Source organism: Oxyura jamaicensis, chromosome Z (genome assembly GCF_011077185.1).
Source record: "Oxyura jamaicensis isolate SHBP4307 breed ruddy duck chromosome Z, BPBGC_Ojam_1.0, whole genome shotgun sequence".
Taxonomy (NCBI): domain Eukaryota; kingdom Metazoa; phylum Chordata; class Aves; order Anseriformes; family Anatidae; genus Oxyura; species Oxyura jamaicensis.
Genome location: NC_048926.1, coordinates 79,566,571 through 79,591,318, shown reverse-complemented (window position 1 = coordinate 79,591,318; position 24,748 = coordinate 79,566,571). Strand labels below are relative to the sequence as shown.

At 41.0% G+C, this 24,748-nt stretch overlaps 1 protein-coding gene and 1 long non-coding RNA gene across 5 annotated transcripts in view; one reads left to right on the top strand and one right to left on the bottom strand.

The window, feature by feature from the left end:
• Positions 1 to 24,748, bottom strand: part of ADGRV1 (adhesion G protein-coupled receptor V1) — a 291,563-nt gene that overhangs the window by 8,598 nt on the left and 258,217 nt on the right. For all 4 annotated transcript variants that reach the window (XM_035310214.1, XM_035310213.1, XM_035310215.1 and 1 more), the window contains one exon: positions 1,714 to 1,905. In XM_035310214.1, coding sequence (XP_035166105.1) covers positions 1,714 to 1,905 — 192 coding nt within the window. The remainder of the gene's footprint in view (positions 1 to 1,713; positions 1,906 to 24,748) is intronic.
• On the top strand, positions 672 to 13,835 carry LOC118156284. The gene is made up of 4 exons (XR_004746217.1): positions 672 to 683; positions 3,973 to 3,982; positions 10,628 to 10,632; positions 13,205 to 13,835. It is a non-coding gene; the product is annotated as an uncharacterized LOC118156284 (long non-coding RNA).

The window sequence follows — 24,748 nt, the reverse complement described above, 5'->3', positions numbered from 1 at the left end:
AGGATAAACTGTCACATCTGTGGTGAGCAAGGTATCCTAATTTGAATAAATAAATAAGCACCTATATACAGAAAACTCAATTACAAGTAATTTAATCTTGTGGTTGTGACAACTCCCCTACATGTCTCAAGCATTTTGCTTTTTCTGAACGTTGGCCCCTGCTATGGAGAACTTTTAAGTTAAAAGCACTGAATGACTCCAGTCACAATATCCTCTCTTTGAAGGTACTGGTGTACAGCCCGACAGTTTTGATATCAACTTTGCTATATTTCCTCTGCCACTTCATTATGAAGTGGAGCTGCACAAAAAATCAGAATTTCGGTTCATGACAAAAAGGTATGGGGTTTTTTTGGGGGGGGCAGGGAAACCTATCTCCTCCATAACTGTGCGGCAAAATCAGAATACTGAACTCTGGAAACATATATTTTATGACAATCAAAATATATTTTCTTGGTCTATTGCTCATCTGCTGCTTAGGAGGCAGGAATATCTCCTATGAAGAAAGGCTGAGAGAGCTGGGGCTGTTCAGCCCAAAGAGAAGTCTCTGGGGTGACCTCATTGCAGCTTTTCAGTACTTAAAGGGGGTTTATAGAAAAGATGGAGAGCAACTTTTTGCCCATTCAGACAATGACAGGAAAAGGGGGAATGGTTTTAAACTAAAATAGAGGAGATTTAGATTAGATGTTAGGAGGAAACTCTTCACTCAGAGGGTGGTGATGCACTGAACCAGGTTGCCCAGAGAGGTTGTGGATGCCCCATCCCTGGAGATGTTCAAGGTCAGGTTGGATGAGGCCATCAACAACCTGATCTAGAGGGTGGCATCCCAGCTCATGACAGTGGGTTTGGAACTAGACATCATCAAGTTCCCTTCCAACTCCATTCTACGATGTTATAAATACAAAAGGTTGCCACATAGATCTAAGGCTATGCTGTCCAGTAATCCAGGGAGTCAGGCACCACCCTAAGTGACATTATGAGATGCCTAATACATTTAGCAGGCTGCCAGGAGGCAGCTGAGGAGCTTTAACACCCTGACAAATATACAGTCAAGCAGGTAGAGAAAAGAGCAAAAAGAAATGCAGCTTCGTTTATGCAAATATATATATATATATTACTATGACAGGTTCCTTTGAAATAATTTGATTCTATTAAATCAGCTGGAAATTCTTCATCAACACACAAATATACCTAGCAGCAAAAGTCACCTTGGTTTACTACAGGTACTGGAAAAGAGATACTCTCCAGTTCCAGCAGTGAAGGAATTGAAAATCATCACCCACCATGACTTTGGAAATTTAGTGACTTAAAACTCATCTAAGCCCTATGGCGAGCTGAAAGAAATGGCTTGATATTTTGATTCTTCATGACCTACTTCTGACAACACGTTAACCAATCTCTACAACACACTGAAGACCAAAGTAGAAAAGGGACATTCCCTAGATGGGCTGTTACTAGCGACTCGTAAGTTACACGAATATCATCATGGCTACATATAACATTTCTTGTGGCAAAAAGAAACATTTCCCCCTATTTCTGGGTGTCTAACCACAAATAAATAAATAAATAAAAGTAAAATTTAAAAAACAAGAGAGAAGAAAAATAAAAAGAGAGAATTATAATAATTAGCATCTCATTCACTTAACTTCAGCAGTACCACTCAAACCTCCACATACATTTTCAATATACAAGGCAATAGCTTTAGAGCACTGTTACCTCTTCCATAGCACTGATGAGGTTCTGAGTGGACTTGCTGATCTCCCCACCTGCAGCTGGCAAACCACTGCCATGTGTAAAGAAAGCAGATCCTGGAGTTGGATGTCCATTCATGTCTACAGTATAACTTGCTTTCACGGGACAACAAAGTTGGTTGTGCAGGATAAAATACACCACAAAGACATAAAGACCCTGGAACATGGGGAGAGGAAAAGAACATCAGTGTCAGAAATGAAGGAAGCTTAAAACAGATTTTGAATGTGGTCACAGCAAGGTCCTATATGCTGTGACAGATGCCTGCCCTTACACCATCGATCCATGCGACTAAGGGCTGCAGCCGGTTTCTCTGGGGTGTAGGAGAAGATGGCGCTGTCAGTCAGAGACCTGGAAATTAAAAGTAAGTCCCGTGGCCTCCAGGTAAACACTCTGTCCCCATCCCATCATAGTCATAGAAAGTGAACAGTCATAGAAAATGATTATTTGGTTGAACCCACAAAGTTGCAAGGCAAATCCAACTTCACAACAACAAAAAAGCTGAGATTTACAGTTATCATAATAGTGAAAACGTGGTTGCAAGGCAAAGCCAAGTTCACAACAACAAAAAAGTTGAGATTTACAGCTGTCATAATGGTGAAAATGTGGTTACGGGCTGCATTTACAATAGGATTTGGCTGCTGGTCCCCAGCCACATTTCTTTAAAACTTTCTTACTAAGCTGCTGGCTCTTTACACTTTTGCCCCAGCTTCAGTCTCATGCAAACTGCACTGCTGCTGTGACAGAGACCAAGTTGTAGCTAATAAAGTATATATTCTGTGATACCCACTAATTCAACACTGTCTTTCATCTGTGATTGCAATAAAGGCTCTACTATAAGTCTCTGCAGTTCTTCTTTAAAACTTGCTAATTTTGATCTTTAGGCTTAGCCAAGAAGAGTATTAAAACCATGTCTTTTTTTTGCATGGAAACCCAGTGATTGAACTTCTGACTATGAAATCTTTCTTCTTCTGTAATTATTAAATTGTATTAATACTGAGGAAAAAAAAAATCCATTTTGATTAATTAGCCAACCAAGTTAATAATTAATACAGAAAGGGTTAACCAGAAGTGTGCATAAAGAAAACCTCAGGAATGTTGATTACTACAGTACAGCTATGTTTGCCTTGTTTTTTGTATTTCATGTTGTCTTCTAAACCCCTGAAACCAATTGTACTAAACAGAACAATTTATTGGAAAGGAGCCCACTGGCATGACAGTAATAACTGGGATTATAAATAGTAAGGAGTTTCATCTAATTATATTTGGGAATTCTTAATGGAAGGAACTTTGAATGTATGTTGAGACGGCAAATACCCAAGATATATGCTCATCACAAATTCCTGTAAAAAAGGGAATGTAAACAACGCTTCATGGTCCACAGATTAGTAATTTCTAATGCCAAAACTGTATGACAAAATGGTCTGTCATAGCAGTTCAATCTGAAGTGACACATAGCAGAAGCTAATGGGATTCAGAGGGAATTCAGTCTCAGCTGGAGAACTCTGGAAATGCTCTCATTCAGCTGCTATAAACACAGACAGCTATATTGCTCTGCGAGTGCATTTTTCTTAAAACAGCAAACAGGAAAGCAAAAGTGTTGAAACTGATTCTTTTAAAGAATAGTTAGCCACTTTTCCAGATTTTTTTTTTTTTTTTTTTTTGTCGTGAGGATTTGGAGCACTTCACTGAGAGACTTCCAAAGGGAAATTATTTCTGATATATGTAAATACATTCCAAAAAAATGATGCAAACACACATTGCACTTAAGAGACACTAAAAAGGGACTAAAATGTCCTTTCGTTCTATAAACAAATCCAAGGACTCTCATGTAGGTCAAGCATAATGGGTCCAGCAAGTGGATTTCTTTTCATATCGGTCATTCGATGGATGTGAAAAGGGTAAGAATTCCAAGAGGAGCAGCCAGCAGTGGTGACAGTAAACTCCAGGTTTCAGAACAGCCTCTGGCACTCCCATCTCTCAGGACCTGGCCATAAGAGGTGCACATACATTTTAAGTGGTTTTGTATTTTTCAAGAAAACCCATAAACTGCAAACTCTGCATGGCCATCTTTCAGAACCAGGGGGACATAGGGCACCGCGGGGGAAGGCTGATGCTGTATCACACTCCTGTGCCGCCCTGAATGCAGACACACTCCCAAAACAAACGCAGAACACAGCACCGAAATTACTTCAACTTTGATTTAATTCTGTGTGCTCCGGACAGTGCTATTCCTGTGGAACTATGGCTATGCCAGCACCACAAAAGGCGTTTTGACAGCCAAAGCACCCTTTGTACCCCATCCTCCCACCTGCTGCCACTAATTCTGCCTGCACTGCTGGGACGCAGACCTCCCTTCTCCTGGAGGCAGGAGCCAGCACCACGCAGATGCATCGGCTCCCAGCTGGCGCCTCTCGTTTCACTCCTGCTGCAGCCCTCGTTTCATTAATCTAGATTTAGAGAGAGGCTGATCAGATGTGATCCGTGGAGTTCAAATTGTGTATTAACCTTCTCTTGTTTCATAGTAATACACTCCTGTTGCAGGGGAGCGGGCATCAATCACAGAGTAATTTGCCAGTTACCCACAGCACACATTTTCCAGTTAAAGGTACTCAGACACCATCCTGTCAGGCCAGGCCCAGTAACAAGCTGCAGAGGGAAGACCAACAGGGACCCGGAGCTCTGTGTGGAATGATCTTCTGCCATCTCCCAGGCAGCTCCTGAACTGGAGGCTGAGAAGGAATTTCAGCGTCTGCGGCCCAGCGAAGTCTCACGTGTTGATGCTGAGGCTGCTCCTCTGAGTCCTGCCGTAATGAGGGGGACGCTGTTTGACTGGTCTATGGTCAGGAGGAGACACAGACAGGTAGCTAACAGAAGCACAAATTGCTTTGCTCCCACCCTTGCAAAGTGTTATGGCACGGACTTACAGACAGCAGCGTATGAAAATATTGTATCTAAGAAAACCAGCACTGCTAAGCAGGTTATGTACATATATGTCACTTACACAGGAACTGCACTGCTGTGTAGATGATTACTTGCTTAGGATGGATCCCTTCTTTGACCCATACGACTGTTCAGATCTACAGAATCACAGAATCATAGAGTCATTATGGTTGGAAAAGACCTCCAAGCTCATCTGGTCCAACCAGCTCCCTACCACCAATGTCACCCACTAAACCACGTCCCTAGGGACCATGTCCAACCTTTCCTTCAACACCCCCAGGGACGGTGACTCCACCACCTCCCCGGGCAACCTGTACCAACACCTGACCGCTCTTTCTGAGAAGAAATGTCTCCTCATTTCCAACCTGAACCTCCCCTGGCACAACTTGAGGCCATTCCCTTTAGTCCTATCATTACCTGTGAGAAGAGGCCGACCCCCAGCTCCCCTCGCCTTCCTTTCAGGTAGCTGTAGAGAGCAATGAGGTCTGCCCTGAGCCTCCTCTTCTCCAGACTAAACTACCCCACCTCCCTCAGCTGCTCCTGACAGGACGTATGTCCCAGGCCCCTCATCAGTTTTGTTGCCTTTCTCTGGACACGCTCCAGGGCCTCGATGTCCTTCTTGTAGTGAGGGGCCCAAAGCTGAACACAGCACTTGAGGTGCGGCCTCACCAGAGTTTATGGTCTTACTCTCACTACTCTACGTCTCTATCAGAAACCATTATGTTTGAATTTTGGGAAACCAAAACAAGACAAATGGTTCTGCCCAAACAACACTAAGCTCCAGCAGTCATAGCACAAAGATGCCATGGATCACCCCATATTGATCGGTGCTTATTTTAGCACCAGATTATTTACTTTGCATGAGCACAGGAAGCATGCATACATCCTAGCTGTCAGTCCAACCACAACTTCTACAGTCTTACTGTTTTTTCAAAAGCACCAGTTTGAGAAGTGAATTGTCCTTCGTTCTACGTTAGATGTTCTATGTTTGTTTTAACCTCGTCCTTTAATACCACAAAAATAGACTTAAAGTACTACGAAAATAAGGCTGTTGGCACTGTAATGTCTGTTTCACTGTATCTATCATGAATGTCTTTGGCCATTCACACCAATCACAGAACTGTAAAATCACAGAATGGTTTGGGTTGGAAGGGACCTTAAAGCCCACCCAGTGCCACCCCCTGCCATGGGCAGGGACACCTCCCACCAGCCCAGGCTGCCCCCAGCCCCATCCAGCCTGGCCTTGGGCACTGCCAGGGATGGGGCAGCCACAGCTCCTCGGGGCAGCCTGGGCCTGGGCCTCACCACCCTCAGTTATTAAAGGTTGGACTAGATGATCTTAGAGGCCTTTTCCAACCTGAATGATTTTATGATTCAGTGATTTAATGATTCTATGATTCAATCTTGTTTTGTATTTACAATGGATACTTGACCAGCCTGATTGCCTCCTATGATGCAGTGACTGATTTAGTGGAGGGGTGGTGGTGGATCACATTTGCTTTGACTTTTACAATTCTTTTAACACTGCTCCCCCTCAGCATTCTGGTATTCAGGTTGGGACATTGTAGTCTACATGGATAAAGTATTAAATCTACAAAAACTTGAGCAAGTCCGGTGGAGGGCCACCAAAATGGTCAGGGGATGAAGCACATGCCCTGGGATGTCATGTTGAGGGAACTGAGCTTGTTTAAAGTGCAGAAGACTCAGAGAGGACTTAATAGACATTAACTGCTATTAGTCTTCCAATTAACAAAAGGTGGTTTCCAAGAAGACAGGGATGAGAACAATGAGAGATACTGGTCCTGTGTTGAAATATGTCAGGATCCAGCTACGTATAAAGAAAATCTATTACAAGGATAATTAAATACTGGAACAAAGTGACCAAACAAACTGAGATGAACCTGTTCTCAGAGGCCTAATCCCTACCTGTGAATTCAGGCTGGACCCTGCTTTGAGCAGAAGGTTAGACCAGATAACATCCTTAGGGTCCTACTAAGCTGAGTAATTCTCCAAATCTGTAGCAGCCACAGAACTCACAGGAACACAAAAATAGTCGCTTCCATTAATCACCCAGGGTCTTGAACCAAGCACAGAATAACCACATTCAAAGGTCAAGATCACCGGCTCACAGCTTTTGACTGTTGTGGCTATGAGTGTTATTTAGAAGTACTGCTACTTCCAACCTTGTTTTCAACTAAAAAGCATATGATGGCATGACAAGATCTAATTTTACTGTGTGACCTTTGTAGGTAATATTACTCTACCTGTCTACCTTTTATCCTTGGTTTCAACATGGTCAGGAGTTGTACAGATTCACTTGCACAGATTCAGTTGTACAGATTCTCCCAGACATTCAACACTGATATTGCATGATATTTTTTTCGGTCTCTAGTTAACTCCCTCTTTAAGTTGTCCATAGGAGAAGAAGGGAGGTTCTTCTGGAAGGGTTTGGTACATAAATGTGTGTGATGGGAATTCTCAGATACAACAGCTTGATTTATTTACTCTGTGGAAGGGTAGCTGCAGGAAGCTGGTAAATTAAGGACAAACTCCCATAGCTGTCAATAAAGTGGCAAAATAAATTTTACTCTTCCATGAGATCACATGCAGACCTGGCAGACTGATCCACAGAAAGCCTTCACTGTGCATTTGATGCCCATATTCTCTCTATTTCTATCTTCAGATTCTAATTTGGCAGGTTCCAAGATTGCAATATATCTAAATTTGGAAGTTGAGAGAACTCTGCTAATAGTAATAGGAAAGGATACATCAGACTGTATCAACAGATCTCTTTACCTCCTTTTAACACACTGAAAAAAAAAAAAAAAAAAAAAAAAAAAGATGCCTACTGTCTCCCATAATTTTAAATTGTCTTTTAAGATGAAGGACTTTTACTGCTTTAAAGAACACAAACAAGGCACATTATTTTTTTACTGGCATATACTTCTCACATACTTCATACATATCATACTTCTCTCACATGTATTTTCATCTGTGGCTGAGACATTCTGTCCTGAAATTGCAAAACTTCATCTTTTCCAAGGAGAATTATATTCAGATAATGTGATGTATTTTAGAGAAATGGCATTTCTATTAATAAAACTAAAATATCTGTGCAGGACTTCTGGACAAGAAATGTCATTTGAACAACCCTAGTTCCTGAAACTACTTCAGAGTGTATCATCACTAACAGAAATATAGTGCACTCTACATATAATTTACTTCATACTTTAATTAGAAAAAAAATATTTAATTGGTAAAATTTAATTAATCACAAAAAGTTGATTTTTCCAAAAGAGATTTTTTTTTTTTTAATGAAATCAAGGCTCATAGGGAAAGATAGTAGCATGTGTTACACCATGGAAAGACCTCTTTGTCCATCTTGGATCATTTCTTTCTTACTATGTAGCCTTAGATCACCATGGCTACAACATCACTATTGTTTTCAAAGTTACACATTTATTGGTGCCAGGTGGTAAAACAACAAGAAATCACAGAAACAGATGTGTCCTCCAAATGAGGAGTTATCTTTACTCAGATCAGCTTTTGAGATTAGCTGTCTGTAGTCACCATAGAGGAATTTCTGCATGATGGCTTGCGCTTTGGTTAGTTTCACTGTAGTTTTATTAATCTTATCAGGGTGAGATTTAATCTCATTCTCTGTCTGGACTATTCCAATATACTCTTGGCAAGAAAGCCCTTAGAAAGCCCTTTGCTTGTCAGTTTAATGGTCTGCCCCCCCTTCTTCCCTGCTGCTCGTGCTTTTCTGGGAGGCCACGTGTGCTGTTGCCACTCTGGGTGGCAGTGTCTTGTTGGGTGCTTTGTCACCTTAATGCCTTAGCTGACTTCTTGTGAACTACCCTGGGGATTTCGCTAATTTACTGGAACTTCTTACACTCTGGACTTCTGTTTTCTCACGTCGTTTTCCATCATTGGCCAGTCAAAGCCTGCTTTGGATTAACACTGACTTACGTAACAGTGCCTACTGCTTTTGGGAAAATCAGTGGTCTGACTAATCCTGGTAATTTGCATGTTTTGCCATGTTCAAGAAGTTAGAATTTACATAGCAGGAGGTAACTCACAATGTTGAAGGAACCAGGTTCAGGAAATCATGATCAAGGCCATTGTACAATGCATGGTATATATTTGACGTTGTCTTTCCTAATCTGCTTTGGAAAAAAATCAGCCATGGAACTGAATATTCTTATACACATCATTAATGCTCACCAACCGACACAGGAAAAGCATACATAATTCTCTACTTCTCCAAGTTGCAAGGCTAAAAATGATAAATCCTATGCACAGCACTTTTGTGCATGTTTGGATATTAAAAAGCAGACTTTAAAGTACATGTTACTTTTCCATATCTTTATCATCCACATTTTCTTTGAGAACAGCTTGAAGATCTTTTATTGGTGTCATGATGACAGAAGTATCATCTTAGTCACATGATACTGTATCCTAAGCCATCGCATAGCATCTCCCACTCACAGCTCTCCAGAAATATTAACCTTTGAAATGTAAATCAGATCCTTCTGTTTCAATCTAGCTCTTCCTCTTAGCATTCAAAGCCACTGTTGTAAAAGACATGTCCTCAGCAATGCAAGCCAACTGGTGATTATGTTTAATAAGGCGACTTTGGATCTGCTCTGTATCATCAAGGTTTTGACTGTTTAATTGCCACTAAGCACCAGTTTGCATGAAGTTACTATCATTCTTATCAATCACATTTTTTCTCTTACTTCTCGCAGTTGCTGTTGGGAACATTTACTGCTTATCAGCAGTTTCCTTCCCTATGTATTTACTTTCCATTTTGCTCTGTAGGATCTACCTCAGTTACAGCTGAAATTCTAAAAAAAAATCACAGTGAAATCAAAAGACAACAATTAATATAACGTATTTGAGGACTGCAAAGCCCACACCATTAATGTGCCGTGTTATAAAACCACTTCTTGAACCAACCCAGCATGATAAAATGGAATGAGAAAAGAATCAGTCATGTATCTATCGTTAAATTAAAAGTGTATTAACAGGTTTGCACTAAGGTGCAGTGATTTCAAGTGGTTTCTCTTGTATAAAGTTAGGTTATAATTCTAAAGATTGAAATGTTATGGGTACATATTGTAATAATAATAAAAATTTTGTGCTTCCAGCATTGTGAATATATTTTCCCAATATTAGTGTGACACCTGAAACTTGGTCGAAACTGCCAAGCTTCTCTTTATTCAGAACCAGCTATGCCAAGTCCATGCTGAATCTTGCAGTTCCTACCCAAAGCCAAAGCCATAAATTCCTTTCTGCCAAACTGCGTTCCGCTCAGAATTAGTCTAAACTTGGCTGAGGCTTACCTGAAAGGTTCACAGACTTTGGGAAACCTTTAAAAAGCAGATTTGCTTGGATACTCTGACTGACTATAAATATTTTGCACAGCTCTCAGCACACTTTCAGCTACTCCCACACAACAGTCATTTGTATCTCCTGTTTCAACCGTGCGAGGGGCAGAAAAGGTTTTTGTTTGTTTATTTGTTGTAAGATGACAGATTCATACTTTAAAAGTGAGGTGTTCAGCTTGAAGATGCATTGAAAACACAGAGGCTTAGCCAAGCTTGCCAGAGGTGCAAAGTGGGCTAGAATAAGATTCCACTACTTTCTTCCAGTGCAGGCAGCCCAGAAACATCAAGAAAACCCTATTTTTATATTTCAGCCTAGCTGAGGAAGAAAAAAGTACGGAGTCAAACGCCAAGGACATGGCAGTGACAGGACAGGCCTGGCCGATGGAGGGCAAACAGCAACGTGTAGGCATGTAGAGACGCTTGAAATTAGTTTCTGCAGCTGTGACTGCAGCCCTTTGTCAGAGCACGCTGTGAGGCTCAGCAAGTCATGCCAACCACGTGTGGCTGCAGGAGGCTAAGAACAGCAAAGGGCAGAAAAAGCAGAGTAGCAGTGCAGTGCTTCCCACCTCTACCCCATTTCTCTGCCCATTGCTTTTTTCCTCCTACTTTTTTTTTTTTTTTTTTTTTTTTTTTCATCACAGGCAACAGAAATCAGGAAAGCATCCCTTGAAGTCCACTCATGTATCACTGAAAAACTTAGATTATTTGCCTACTGGTGAACTTTAAAAAAAAAAATAAATAGAAAGACCAAAAGCTGTATGGTTATTCCTAGAACATTTTTCAACTGCGTTGACTTAGAAAAATCAAAGATCTGAATTTTACACCTAAGCTTTACAATATTCTGCAAATATTTATGGCCATGCTTGGTTCTCCAAGATCAACATTAAGAACCCTGCATTTCAGCTCACACCTTGCAGTCTGAGCCTGCTACTTGTTCTAACTTCTCTCTCCAACAGGCAAGAAATGGTGGATGAAAAAGACTTTGTCAAGAGCTTTCCTGACTAACAGTGTTAGAGCAGGTAATGTTTTGCTTGTACCTGGAAGCAGGCTGCAAGCTACCCCGGGAGAGCAATACTCAGGAGGGAAACTGGCTGCTGAGGAAGCCACATACAGGGATCGTACAAACTAGCAGCATACACAGGTCAAACCTGCCCATATACAAAGTCCAAGGAAGTGATATTTCTGCAACTCATTACAAGTATTCTTTTTAGTATTATTATTATTTTTTTTTTTCCTAAAGCACTATTTTCTACTTACGCATTTTAATGAAAAATACACAGAGTTAAAATAAAAGAAATAAGGAATTGAAAGCGTGAGAAGCAGAGAGAAGCTAATTTTATGTGTCTTTTGGTGTAATAGTGTCTCTTATCCTTACAATTATCTCTGTGTTTCCTGTTACTCTTCGCTATCTGACTGAGGAATGGGACAGAGCATTTATTTTGTGGCATTTCTCTGGAGTGCCATAAAAGAGTAAAACTGCAAGTGATTGGTGCTACTTCAGTAGCCGTAAACACAAGAAAAAAAACCTGGCTGGGAGGAACCCAAGTGTTGTGGATTACTGATGGAATTACCTGCCATGTATACCTGCTGCTTTGGTTTTTTGGACAAAGCCGATGGGAATAAGGATTATTTTCACATTTCAGCATTTTCTGACTACTGGAAAAACTTTTCAGGGCTGCCACAGAGCCACCGGTATAAAGTTCTGTAAGGACCAAAGTCTCATCAGCTTCATCCTCCTTTTAGTTAAAACTGACCCCAGCAAGTACCTCACTGTGACATGGATTAATAAATATGTGACATGTGCTTTTTCTATCCAGGATAACAGAAGTGTAAGCTACTACAAGAGGTAGTTATTTTGCCAGAGAGCTCTGTGCTCTCAGAAGCAGAGGTCTTGCTGTGCAGGCCTTGCTGTTACAGGATGAATATAGGATCCTGTCAGCAGTTTACATGCCCTCCACCCCGGGATTTTAATAGAAATTACTGTAGATATTTACCACTTTTCTGCAGCATGGGAGACAGCAGAAGGCAAGCCTTATTTATAAAGCTGGAAGTTAACACTGTTTTGGTGAGGAATGCTCCTCAAAGAAAGGGAAACGTGGGCAAAAAAAAAGAGGGCAGGGACTAGACATTCTTCCATATCTGACAAGTAGGTGAACAAGAGTAGGTGGAGGTATAATGATATATTTGGCGCTGCCACTGAAATCATTTACTTCCTGCCTTCAGATATTGAGCTGATTTTCCTCCCCCCACCCCCACCTTGCCCCCAGCATGTGCAAGGACAGAAAGCTCAGGGAGAAAAACGAGAACCTCAGGAGTTAATGACAGCTTTCTTTCAGAGGGAGTACTGCTCAAAGTAAAATCAAAAAACAAAAAACCAACTCATGTTGAACATAGATATGATTTCAGTCGCGTATTAGAAACTTTTGGTTTGAGTTATTTTAAGGTCTGGTCACTCTTAAACGTCTTCTGCTGTCAGGTTGCAATTTTTGTTTCTTAATGGAAAAGTCTTTGGTGCAAAAATTTACGTTGGGGCTTGCTAAACAGCAGCATTTGCACACTCAGTCACGAATACCACTAATAAACCATGAACAAAAAAGAGTGAAATTTACAGAAACAGGAAAGAGGATGAAATGAACATTGAGGCAATTCCCCTGGCAAGCTCTAAACAGGGACCACTCTGCTTCTGAGATAAGAAGAACACTGGGTAGAATAACGGCCTCCTAATTTTAGCTATTTCTCTACGATTTCTGCTTATAAAAAGCCTAAGTTAAAGCATACCAATGTAATAGCAAAGGATATATATACACACGTATCTCAAAACAAAGCAATCAGAGCATTTCATTTCTGTGCCTTGCTATCTTTACTGAATTTAGTGTGAATGTAGCTCTATCCATTGTCAGAAGCAGATAGGCTAAGTCACAAAACAAATATATAATACATATATATATATATTTTCTGTTTGTACTTGGAAAACAAGAAGTTACTTTTCCTTTTGGAAATTCTCTGTAATGGATTAATGCCAGAAGTGACCTAAGATGTGTTTGCAGCACCAAAAATTTGGATGTGACCTGCTCTGTGACCTGCTATCTGTGGAGTACCTCCTAAGAGGATAAAAGTGATAGGAGCCTGCATGTCCTTTTGAGGTCTCACTCTTTGTGTGAGGGCTGCAGATCACTGCCTCTTCTTCCCAGCACCCTTGTATGGCAATAGCTGCTGTCTCTGCAGTATCGTGTTTTCTCATTGCAAAACCACCCAAAGTGTTTGACAGAGCTGTCTTGGCTGTACAGCGAAGTCCAGCGGGAAGTAAATACGAGCTGCCAACTCTCAGCAAGACGAACAGATCTGCATGGTTGCTGAGGAAGAGAGCTCATGGCTGGAAATTGCCTTTCACTGATTTTTCTTCCCTAGTGCCCGCAGCCGCTGTGAGCCCTAGCAGCCCGGAGGGCTGGGCAGCACCTGGCACACCGACCCGACCATGCCATCAGCTCCGGGCTGCACGCACCGAGGTGCTTATAGCTGCCTTTTAGCCCCTTGTGGAAGTCAGCAGAGAAGATGGGCCGATAGGCAAGCAGTGAAAAGCCCGGTGAGAGGCCAAAGCAACCTCCTGAGGCAACTGCAATGAAACTCTGCAGTAAGGCACATCTCTGCTAGGGAAACCTTGCCAGGCAGGTGGATTTCAAAGCACTTTCGTGTTGAACTGCTCAAACATAAAGACTTTAAAACCCAGCTGTGCAGACAAGTACCGGGAGTCTCATTGCCCACAAGCAGATGGATGTCAAAACCCACAGCACAACACTCCCTGCCCTGTTCCAGCGAGGGCAGTCGGGCAGTAACATCCCGGATGCTTTGTGTCCCCACATCACAGCAAGTTGGCAGTGGTTTTTTGTTTGTTTGTTTGTTTGTTTTGGGGTGGGGGGTGTCTTTGTGTTTTGTTGTTGTTGTTGTTTTGGATTGTTTGGGTTTGGTTTTGGTTTTAAGCTCATTTCTCTGTTGTCTAAGACATAATGCGTATTTTCTGGGTATCGGAAATATGCATGACATTGCATTTACATGTAACCATTGATGTACTTTAACACAGGTAAGTGAGGCACGGGCACATCTTCTATCAACACGGCTGCTTTTTGAGCACCATCAGCAAGTATGACAAGTTTTAACGTAAAGGTGAACTTCCATCCCAGGCCTTAGGTAACCCAAAGGCTTTGGTTACACTTCACGTGTAGTGCAGCATCACATTAATATAAAATTTATGGCAAAGATGATATTTTTTTTTTTTCTCCAATAAAAAAAAGTGAAAACTACACTTACCAGTATGAATTATTGTGTTATGCTTCAGTTATATTTTTCCTTTTACTACAGAAATGTAATGAATAGATGATAAACTGTGTTTCTTAATTTGGGAGGGAATCTAGCAGGAGAATGAAAAAAAAGTGATGATAGATGCAATCTTTCCAAACTTTGCTGAAATAAACAGAAAATAAATCAGAGACTATGATTTCATCTTATGGGTGAGTATCACACATACACCACTTCAAGTTCTGTGTGCAAGGAGAATGCTATAATAAAATCCACTAGGAGCACAAGAAGGATAAGAAGTTGTTGCTGAAAAAAAAAAGCAAAAACAAACAAAAAAAACAACCAGCCAACCAAACAAACAACAACAAAAAAACACATGAAATTGTCAGCAATACTTTTTTTTTGTGCAACCGAGCGCTCACCAAAGCATCCAATTAACCAAACCTTAATCACGGCACCTCCCGTGCCGAGGAGCAGGGATGCCGGGGAGCAGCGCAGCTGCGTGTGGCGCTGAGCCCAGGCTGAGGAGCCTTTCCCTCAGCACTGCATGGCCTGGCTCTGCGTCCTTGTTGACATGGGTTTATTGCTCTTGGCACCAAGGCAGATGTGCTTTATGTCTGTTCAGGATTATCTGCATATACAGTGCAGATGTGTTTCGAATGGCAGCCCGGAAATGTGGTACTCACGGTTTAAGGAGGCACTAGCATCTTTGGAAAGAAAATAAGTAAGTCTTTACACCTTTTTCAGTATTTGTGGGATGTGCTGAAAGAAAGGTTTCACTTTCAATGAAATGAGTATGTTCTCTGTTCTCGTGAGGCCTCTGAAATCAGGATTTGATTCAGTTTGTTAATGAAAGGATCCGATAAGACATGACCTGAGTCTAGTCCCACAACTCAGGAGGAGAGGACACCACAACCTCATGTCCTGCTTTCTTCTGGGATTATTTTTGCCTTGTTGCCTGCCTCAGGTCAGCAGTGGGCAGCAATGAAGACACCGGCCTGTGAAATTAACTTCTGATATGCTCTGCTCAACAGCGCTGGCGTGACGTTACTGAGTGGGACAGGACGAACCTCCTACAAAACACTGCGGAAAACCACCCTGCAAGACTCTTCCATCCTCAGACACAAAGTCTTTGTGATGACCAGTGATGACAGATACCCCTTTTTTATTAAAAAAAAAAAAAAAAGCAACAACAACAACAAACAATTTAATTGCTCTCCTATTCTAAGACTTTTTGGAAAAGCTGTAGCGCACAGTGTACGCTACGTTTGGATGTAACTACGATTCTGGGATTATTATTATTATGTAAAATTTTATTTCTGCCTTGTTTGTATTGTTACTGTGCAAGGGGAAATTTTCAGGCGAGTAAGATAGACATCATTTAGTATTAAGTATTGCATGATTTCCTTCCAGTCCACGCTTGGCATTTTATCTTTTACAAATCTTTCTTACACAAGCTGAGCCAAGCCATGTCCGTAAAATGACTAACAGTGTGTGTTAATGCTCACTGCCAGTGGAGAGGAGGGGGGCAACCTGAAGCAAAATGAAAAGAGATGTTTCCAGGAAGAGGAGGATCCCTACTTAAATCATGTCGAAATCCTTCATTCCATAGCTCCTTCTGTTCTCTGCTGTTACAGAGAATTAATGAACTAGTAGTCCCGTCTTTGGCTGCCATTTCAAAAATAGAACCCACTTGGAAAATAAAGTACTGGTGGCAACACAGACTGAGATTGGTAGTAATGTGGTTTAATAAACCGAGAACAACCTGAAATGTAAGAGCCATTAAATTTGCTTCCCGAATTAGCAAGCATGCTGGCCCTACACAAGTCATTTATCTTCCCATGGCTCTCATCCCAGCCATCTATAAAACAGAGATGATAATATCCCTCTCAGGAAGGTATTCCAGAGACTGACAGGCAGGTGATATTTCATGCTGCTGTACAGAGCATGACTACGTACAGGCCACACGAACTACAAAAAGGTGAGAGTCATTTGAAAATAAATTATTCTCAGTTTTTCAGGTATTATACCCATGTATCCTGTCATGATAATCTCCACAAGCAGAACGTCACTATTTGTGATTGTTTTGAAGTTTCTTTCCAGTAAATAAACTTATGATACGATACATTAGTGAAAATACTGCTTTTCTCTGGTCTTCTTACAAGCTTGTTCAAAATCAATGGGATGAGGTTTGTTTTATTTTTTCTACTAATATATTTTCTAAGAGGCAAAGCTATTGAAATTTTTGTTAGTTTACTTATTTCCAAAATAAGTTTATAAGGCATACCTTAAAGATACTTTCTCACTTAGTTTTAATATGTCCTACAGGAAAGTAGGACAGCTACACTTTTTTTTTTATTTATTTTTTTTTTTTAAGGGACTGGGAAAATAAAAGAAAATTCACACATGAATCATACGATCTGAGATAAATTACTTTTCTACACTGATTCCTAAGAAAAACTTCAGCTGGTCCAAGATCTCATCGTGTCTCTTATTGCCTCACTACATCCTATCCTGTTTTCTATCTGACGGACATCTACAATCTGTTTATTTGTAAAGCAAAGCCCCCGTGGAAATGTGGATACGAATGATTTGTTTGTCCTTCTGAGATTTCCATTTTTAAGGAAAAAAATTATAAAAGATTCTGAGAGAGGCAAAGAAAAATTAGAATTGGTGCGAGCAGGCTGTCTGCTCTCAATGCATGCAATGTCTAGATCATTTAAAAAATATATATATTCTTGTTTAAAACACAGAAGCATTTCTGTTTCATAAGACATTAAGGGGTAGCGAGTCTAAAGACTGAAACATTCTACTAACCGAAAACAATCAGAAAGCTGGAACCTCAGAGATGTACCGTGAAGCACCCTCTGGAATCACACTTCTCGTTCTCCTGACCACATGAAAGGCCTTTGGAAACCAGCGTACTAATTGAGGGGCCTAGAGGTGGGGACTGTGACTGATGTTTTTTGTTCACTGACAAAAATGCAATGACAGAACTGGGAACAGGCCAATAAGCCTACGTTCTCCTTTGTGATGAAAAAAATTCTGTCACATAGGTTGGCCTATCTGGCTGATTACAGAAAAGCTAGTGTGAAATAAACAAAGCTTTGCAGGACAGCCAGTCCTCACGGTGAGAATCACTGCTTTTCTACTGTCCTTCAAAAGTTAACAATGAGAAGGAGGTCTTGCACCCGCTGCTGGCTCCACTCCATTCAGAAAGGCATCACTTTGCCTATTAAAACGCCAATTTTCTGTTTCCTGGAACTCAGATTATTAATCCTAGACGTGCTGGGGCATAAGACACCCTGAACTGTCAAAATCCTCTGGTGGGTATGCGAGTAGCTGAGCGTATTTCAGGCCGAGCCTTACTATTCCCAGCCTGTTTTCCCATTACACGTTTTCTGAAGCCCAGCCGCAACATTAGGAAGTCTCCTCGTTTGGACAAAGTGCGCTCCAGCAGATCATGTGTTTTGTTTGCGTGCGTGCCTATGCATGCAAGCACGCACAGGGGATGCCCCTGTCAAAACAAAGCCTTCTCCTCACTCCGCTTTAAGAAGAAAGAAAAAGCACAAAGAACAAAGAAAAATTGTCAGTGGGGTTACCCATTTTGCAACCGAGGATCTATTATATCTCTGTCACTAAAACTTTCCATGACTCTCTTGTAAAAGCAAAACAACACATCTGAAGATTTAAACAAATACTAAGCTGACAGTTTGAGTTGATTTGGTGCTTTTTTAAATCCAATTGACCTTTGTCAAGGCAAAGGCAAAAGAGCAACACTTGACATTTTGCTCAAAATAAAGAAAACATAATTTAGCAATTTTCATCCAACTGTGGTTAACTCCAGCTCCACAGTTGCTCAACTCTTTCCAGACACAAATGATTTGCAGTCCTCACATGCATTAGAAAGCTTCCTGAGAGAGTTGTTCCTAAGTGGTTATATTCAGATCTCACATTGAACTGTTGACACATTCCCCTTTGCAGAAAATATATATATATATATATATATAATCCATCACAAAAATCCAGTACAAAGAGAAAACATTGGCAACATTGCACTTAAAAACCTTCAGACAAACTGACTATAGACCAAATGCATGACAGTACAGATAACGTGTTCTGTAAATCCATGATCCCCCTAATAATGGAAGAAAATACTGAAAATCTCAAAGAATTTAGTGCTGTGAGATTGCAGCCACATGCAGTGCTTCTGAGCATGTTAGACATTTATCTGCTTGCCCCTACAAATCAGAACTGGCAGAGCAGTGTTGGAACACAAAAAGTGGTTCTGAGTGAGGACCAACCCTGAAAAAGGACTGAAATCCCTAAAAAATGCCTCCTGAGAGATGGGATGTGTTATTTTGTGTGCAACACGACACGAGTGTTTTTCCACAGCTGCTGGACAGCATCCAGCTAAGTGTGCACATGGCACCGATGAACTGCTGACATGTAAAATACTCTCCGGCTCCTGAAATAGGATTTCCAAATCCCCGATCACCACTAATGCTCTTTTAATGCTCATATCATATAGGGAATTCATCTCTTTGACCAATGGGCTCGGAACGGTGCACAGGATTCCAAATAAGAATGTCACCAGAACCTTTTACGGTGGCATTAATATCTTTGTCGGGTACAAAATTAGCAGCGCATTTGCATCTTTCAAGACTGCCTCATGCTGGTGGTTTGCAATCGTTCTCCAGTAACACAACACACCCACCTCAGCTTTCATTTCTCAATTATATATGACTAATCAGCTTATAGCACAAACTCATTCACAATTAAGTGTCTTTGGTGCATAATTTTGCACTTACTGTTGTCAGGCCACAATAAATAAATAAATAAATAAATAAATCAATAAATAAATCATTTTTCATTCCACAGATTAAAAATTATCCATTTAATTGTGCATTAAGTTCTCTGAATCGTGAATTTGTGCAATGAAGAAGCTGTACTACCATTTATTTCTGCCACAGTCACAATGGAAACTGGAATGCATATTACTATCACGATACATTATTACTACTATTTTTCCCCATATTTTTCCCTTTATGCTTAATTCTCCAGTTCTGTTGTGCTACTGTATCAAATAAAAGTTCAACAGCTATAGTGCATTTCGTTTGTGTGGACTAGTAGATAATGGCTTGGACTCGTACTGGATAGCATGCCTAACTTCACTAAATCCAATCTAAGCTTTACCTTATTTTTAGGTATCTAATCTTTATTTGTAATATTAAAATCTAATCAACAAAACTACTAGACAAAATCAAAGTATTGAGTATATGATGTAACTGAACCTGTGCTGTGGCACGGAGGATTTTGCTGATGTCTACACGTCTCTTTCAGCTTCAATTTCTCAGGGATTCCATGCTTACTCTATTCCAAAACACTTTTGAGGGAAAAGCCAACTATATTTTCATATCTTGTCATTGTTTCAAAGCCTCGTTGTTTCTTCTGGCAAACTACCTTCCGTTTAGTCCAGTATGACCTGTCAGAACCCACAACAATACTTCTTTAAGAGAAAGTGCTTCTAGAAAGTATCCTTTAAACATTTTCTTTTAGGCTGACTCCATCCTAGTCTGGACAACTTCATTATTTCCTACACTGGCAAAATCATTATCAACTGCACTTAGAGACTGCTTTGTGCTCACTGGAAAACAAGCATTTGCAGCTTATCTGAATGTAGATTACTGGAAGAAAAACTAAACTAAACTAAACTAAACTAAACTAAACTAAAATACACTGTTTTAATTGTTGCAGAGCAGTGCTTACACTAAGCCAAGGACGTTCCAGCTTCTTGCTCTGCCCCAGGCAGGCTGGGGGTGCAGCAGGAGCTGGGAGGGGACAGGACCAGGCGAGATGACCCCAGGTGGCAAGGGGAATATCCCATAACATACAACAGCTACATGGAGTGGCTGGCTGGGGTGAAGGGGACTACTGCTTAGATATGGGATGGGCATTGGTCAGTGGGTGGTGAGCACTTGGATTGCACATCACTAGCTTTGTGTATATTATTAGTATTACTATTATCATTATTATTATTTCTCTTTCTTTTCTGGCCTGTTAAGCTGTCTTTATCTCAACCCACAAACTTTTACTTTTTTTTTCCTGATTCTCTCCCCCATCGCACTGTGCGGGGGTGGAAGAGTGGGGGCAGTGAGCAAACAGTAGTGTAGTGCTGAGCTGCCAGCCGGGTTAAACCACAACATCACAGTAGATGAGAATTTCACTAGATGATAAAGCTTTTAAAGTGGTCTATCTTCTTTAATCTTCAGAATTTCACTGAGCCTTAGGTCACTCTCATTGTAGTATGCAATAGCATTTGTATTCACATGACAGAAGTCCCTTTGAGCATTATTCTGTATGAACCATATTGCTTACACGATTGGATTTTCATTTTCCCACTCTTATATACATTTTTTTAAACCTCTTCCTGTTCTGTCCTACAAATCAGACCATAAACAAAGGCTAGATGTTGGTCCTTTAACTCACATGCCTTTGACACACATCAACTTAATGGCATTCCAAAAATCCAAACGATTTCCAATGGTAACACCTGTTAAAAATGTATTATATGTCAAGGATAAAATTAAAATACAAAGAAGGACAGTACACAGCCGTTAGTCCATCAGAAAAAGTTACTGAATTCAACCTTTGCTGATTTTAATGTTATTTCAAAATTAAATCTTAGTTCCTAAAATAGCATATTATTATTATGTTGAATAATAATGATACTATGAAAAAGTAAACCACTAATACCTTTCACTTTTTCTACAGTAATTGCTTGAAGGCCACAGAAGATGTATATAAAATAACAAAATAATTTTTTGTTTGTTTGTTTGCCCTTTCTTTATTAAGAATTAAAAAAGAAATCACCTTTCTCAATCTCTGATAAAATATTGACTTTGTACAACATAAAGTGTTCTTGTGTGGGAAATGTGTGGGTGGAGGAAAAGGGTCTGGTTCTTTTCTTAGAAGCTATTAAAAACTGCACATGCATTTATTTCACCCTTCATAAAGGGTGAAGGGTGCAAATCATAAAGTGATTTCAATTGCCCTTATCAGAATGATGCTCGTTATGAAGATACGTGTGTATATAGACCACACTGCAGTGCTGAAACATGAGAAACATCGAATCTACTGCTTCACAGGAATTCCTACAGATGGCTCATGTTTTAGCAAAACTTTCCTGTCTACAACATTTCAAGCTCTTAAAGATTTATCATTAGTCCTTGATTAGTCATTGATGCTTTTCTGAAAGCTCATGATCTCAGTGACGTGTGACCACTCTTGCTGTCTATTGCAATGACGGGCTTGAGAACAGGGCTTCCTGCCTGTCAGGTCACCAGAATCACAGAAAAGTTAGCTGGAAGGGACCTCTGGAAGTCATGTACTCCACTCAGAAGGTCAGTCCACTGATCAGCTCAGTATGGTGTTGTTTAGCTGAGTCTTAAAATTCAACAGCACTGGAGATCCACAAACTCTCCGGGCAACAGTTCCAGTTCTGTACTTCCCCCTAGTGAATTAATTTTCCTAAGATCTGATCCAAACCTCCTAAGCCACAGGTTTGTGGCTATTGCCCCTTGTTCTTACCAGCTGGCACTTAAAGAGAGTGCGGCAGCATTGGTCATCGCCAGCATGGTTTCATGAGGGGAAAAGTCCCCCTTAACTAACTTGATTTGATTTTACATAAATGTCACCCACCTAGTCGACCAAGGGAAGCCAGTAAATGTGACATTATTTTATCTTACTTTTATTTAATTTATTTTAATTTAATTTTTGATTTTAGCAAAGCTTTGGATACTCTTTCAGTATCCTTCTGGACAAATTGTCCAGCATACAGCTAGACAAATATGAAGTGTGATGGGTGAACAATTAATTGGCCAACAGGGCAAGCTCAAAGGGGTTACATGAGGCTGGTGGTCAGTAGCTAGTGGGGTTCCACAGGGCTCCATTCTGGTACTAGTTCTCTTCAATGTTTTTATAAATGATCTCAAATGCATACTAAGAAAGTTTGCAGATGATACTAAATTAGGAGGAGCTGTTTACCCTGTTGATGGTAGAGAGGCCTTTCAGGGAGATCTTGGCAAATTAGAGAGCTGGTCAAGCCCCAACAACATGAGGTTTAACAAGAGCAAGTGACAGATTTTGCACCCAGCAAGAGGCAACCCTGGCAGTACGGACAGTCTGGGGTGACAAGAGGCTGGGGAGCAACCTTGCAGAAAGTGATCTGGGGGTTTTGGCTGATGGCAAGCTGAATATGAGTCAGTAGTGTGCCCTAGCAGCCAGGAGGTCCAACCTTGTCTGGGGTGCATCAGGCACAGCACTGCTGGATGGTCAAGGGAAAGGATTGTCCCACTCTGCTCTGTGCTGCTGTGGCCTCCCCTTGAGCGCTGTGTGCAGTTCTGGTCACCACGATATAAGGACATAAAACTGTTGGAGAGCATCCAAAAGAGGGCTACAACGGTAGTGAAGGGTCTAAAGGGGAAGACATCTGAGGTCCCTTGGTTTGCTCAGCCCGGAGCAGAGCAGGCTGAGGGGAGGCCTGATGGCGGCCTGCAGCTCCCTCACGAGGGGAGCGGAGGGGCAGGCGCTGAGCTCTGCTCTCTGGGGACAGCGACAGGACCCGAGGGGACGGCATGGAGCTGGGACAGGGGAGGGTCAGGCTGGGTGGTAGGGAAAGGTTCTTCACTGAGAGGGTGGTCAGGAGTTGGAACATACTACACAGGGCAGTCAGTGGTCATGGCACTGAGCCTGCCACAGTTCAAGAAGTGTTTGGACAACGCTCTCAGAAATGTGGTTTGATTTTTGGGTGGTCCTGTGTGGAGCCAGGAGCTGGACTCAGTGATCCCTGTGGGTCCCTTCCAACTTGGGTTATTTCATGATTCTGTGATTCTTAGAGCATGATGTCATCATCATTTTAAATACTTTTCAAATATTTGCATACTGCTATTACATTTTCCACTTGTGCCCTCCTCAGCTAAATAAGCCCAGCTCCCTCAGACACTCTTTAGAGGATATGTGCCCCAAACCTCTGACCACTGTGGTAGCCCTGCCTTGGACCCTCCACCTGCCTTGTGAACTGAAGGCCCCAAAACTGCACAGGGTGTTCCAAGTGTGGCCTCAATAGCACTGAGCAGACAGCGATAATCACTCAAACAACCAGCCAAACTTCTTCCACAACAGCCCAGAATGTGGTTTGCCTTATCTACAAGAGGAGTACACTGCTGCCCTGCGCTCATCCCGGCACACTCCCACTCCAGCAATACCAACACGCACACTGCCAAGGCTGAACACATGCATGGGGCTATTATCTTTTAGGTGTATAACTGTCTCTTCACCGAGCATTGTGAGGTTTTCTGTCAAATTTATGAAGTTGCCTCTAGATCCGTTCTGACATTTGTCATGTCCTCTAGTTACTGTTGGCCACACATTTCCTGAAGCTACACTTTCTAAAATTTGGGAGCAATATTATTGTTTTCCTTGCCATCAGTCATATCCTCAATTGCCATGATTCTTCAAAAATTAAACAATTAAACTGCTAGCTCCTTCAGCACTTCCGGATTAATCCCTTTCAGCCTCATGGACCTGGGTATTACAACTTCTCTAAGTGGTCCCCAGAGTGTCACTGCCCTACTGTTTGCTGCCTCTCACCTTCTGAAACTGTGCCAGTGCATGAAGCAGGCTTTGCCTGTGAAAAACAGTGCCAAAAAGCAAAATAAATAAATAAATAATAATAACAATAATAAAATAAATAAATAAAAGAGAGAGAGAGAGAGAGAGAGAGAGAGACTATTTCAGCCAATAGCCAATTATAAAGAAATTCATTATTTTCAAAGCACAGAAGTCACATTCTTGACTTCTGAATGCTATGAGCTGGCACTGTTTTATCAATTAGTCTTAAATTTATCAATTAGTCTTAAATGATACTACAGAATTTAGAAGATTGGATGTAAAGGCAAAATACAGACTCATTCTACATTATGATTATAATGAGATACTTCTTTCAGCTGAGTTACTGAAAAAATGCTATTTATGGTGACACAAAGCTATCAGCAGCAATATAAAATGAAAAGGTGGTACTTTTTACAGACACCAGATCAAATTGGTTGCTATTGCATTCTCAGTAGTCAGAGAAGTCAACTGTTACTGACAGTGCTGGAAGATGAACAGAATGTACCTGATCCCTTGTCCTTTTGAGTGGATAAACTTCCACTGAATACAGTAATGTAGATGACATTTCTTATTTGTCATTGCCAACTACATAATCCTTACTAACTTTCTAGAGCGGTAAAAAATGCTTTGTCATCTTCTGTCTCAAAAACTGAATGGCATATTCAAAGATTTTTCCTGAAACGTATGTTGAAGTTCTTCAA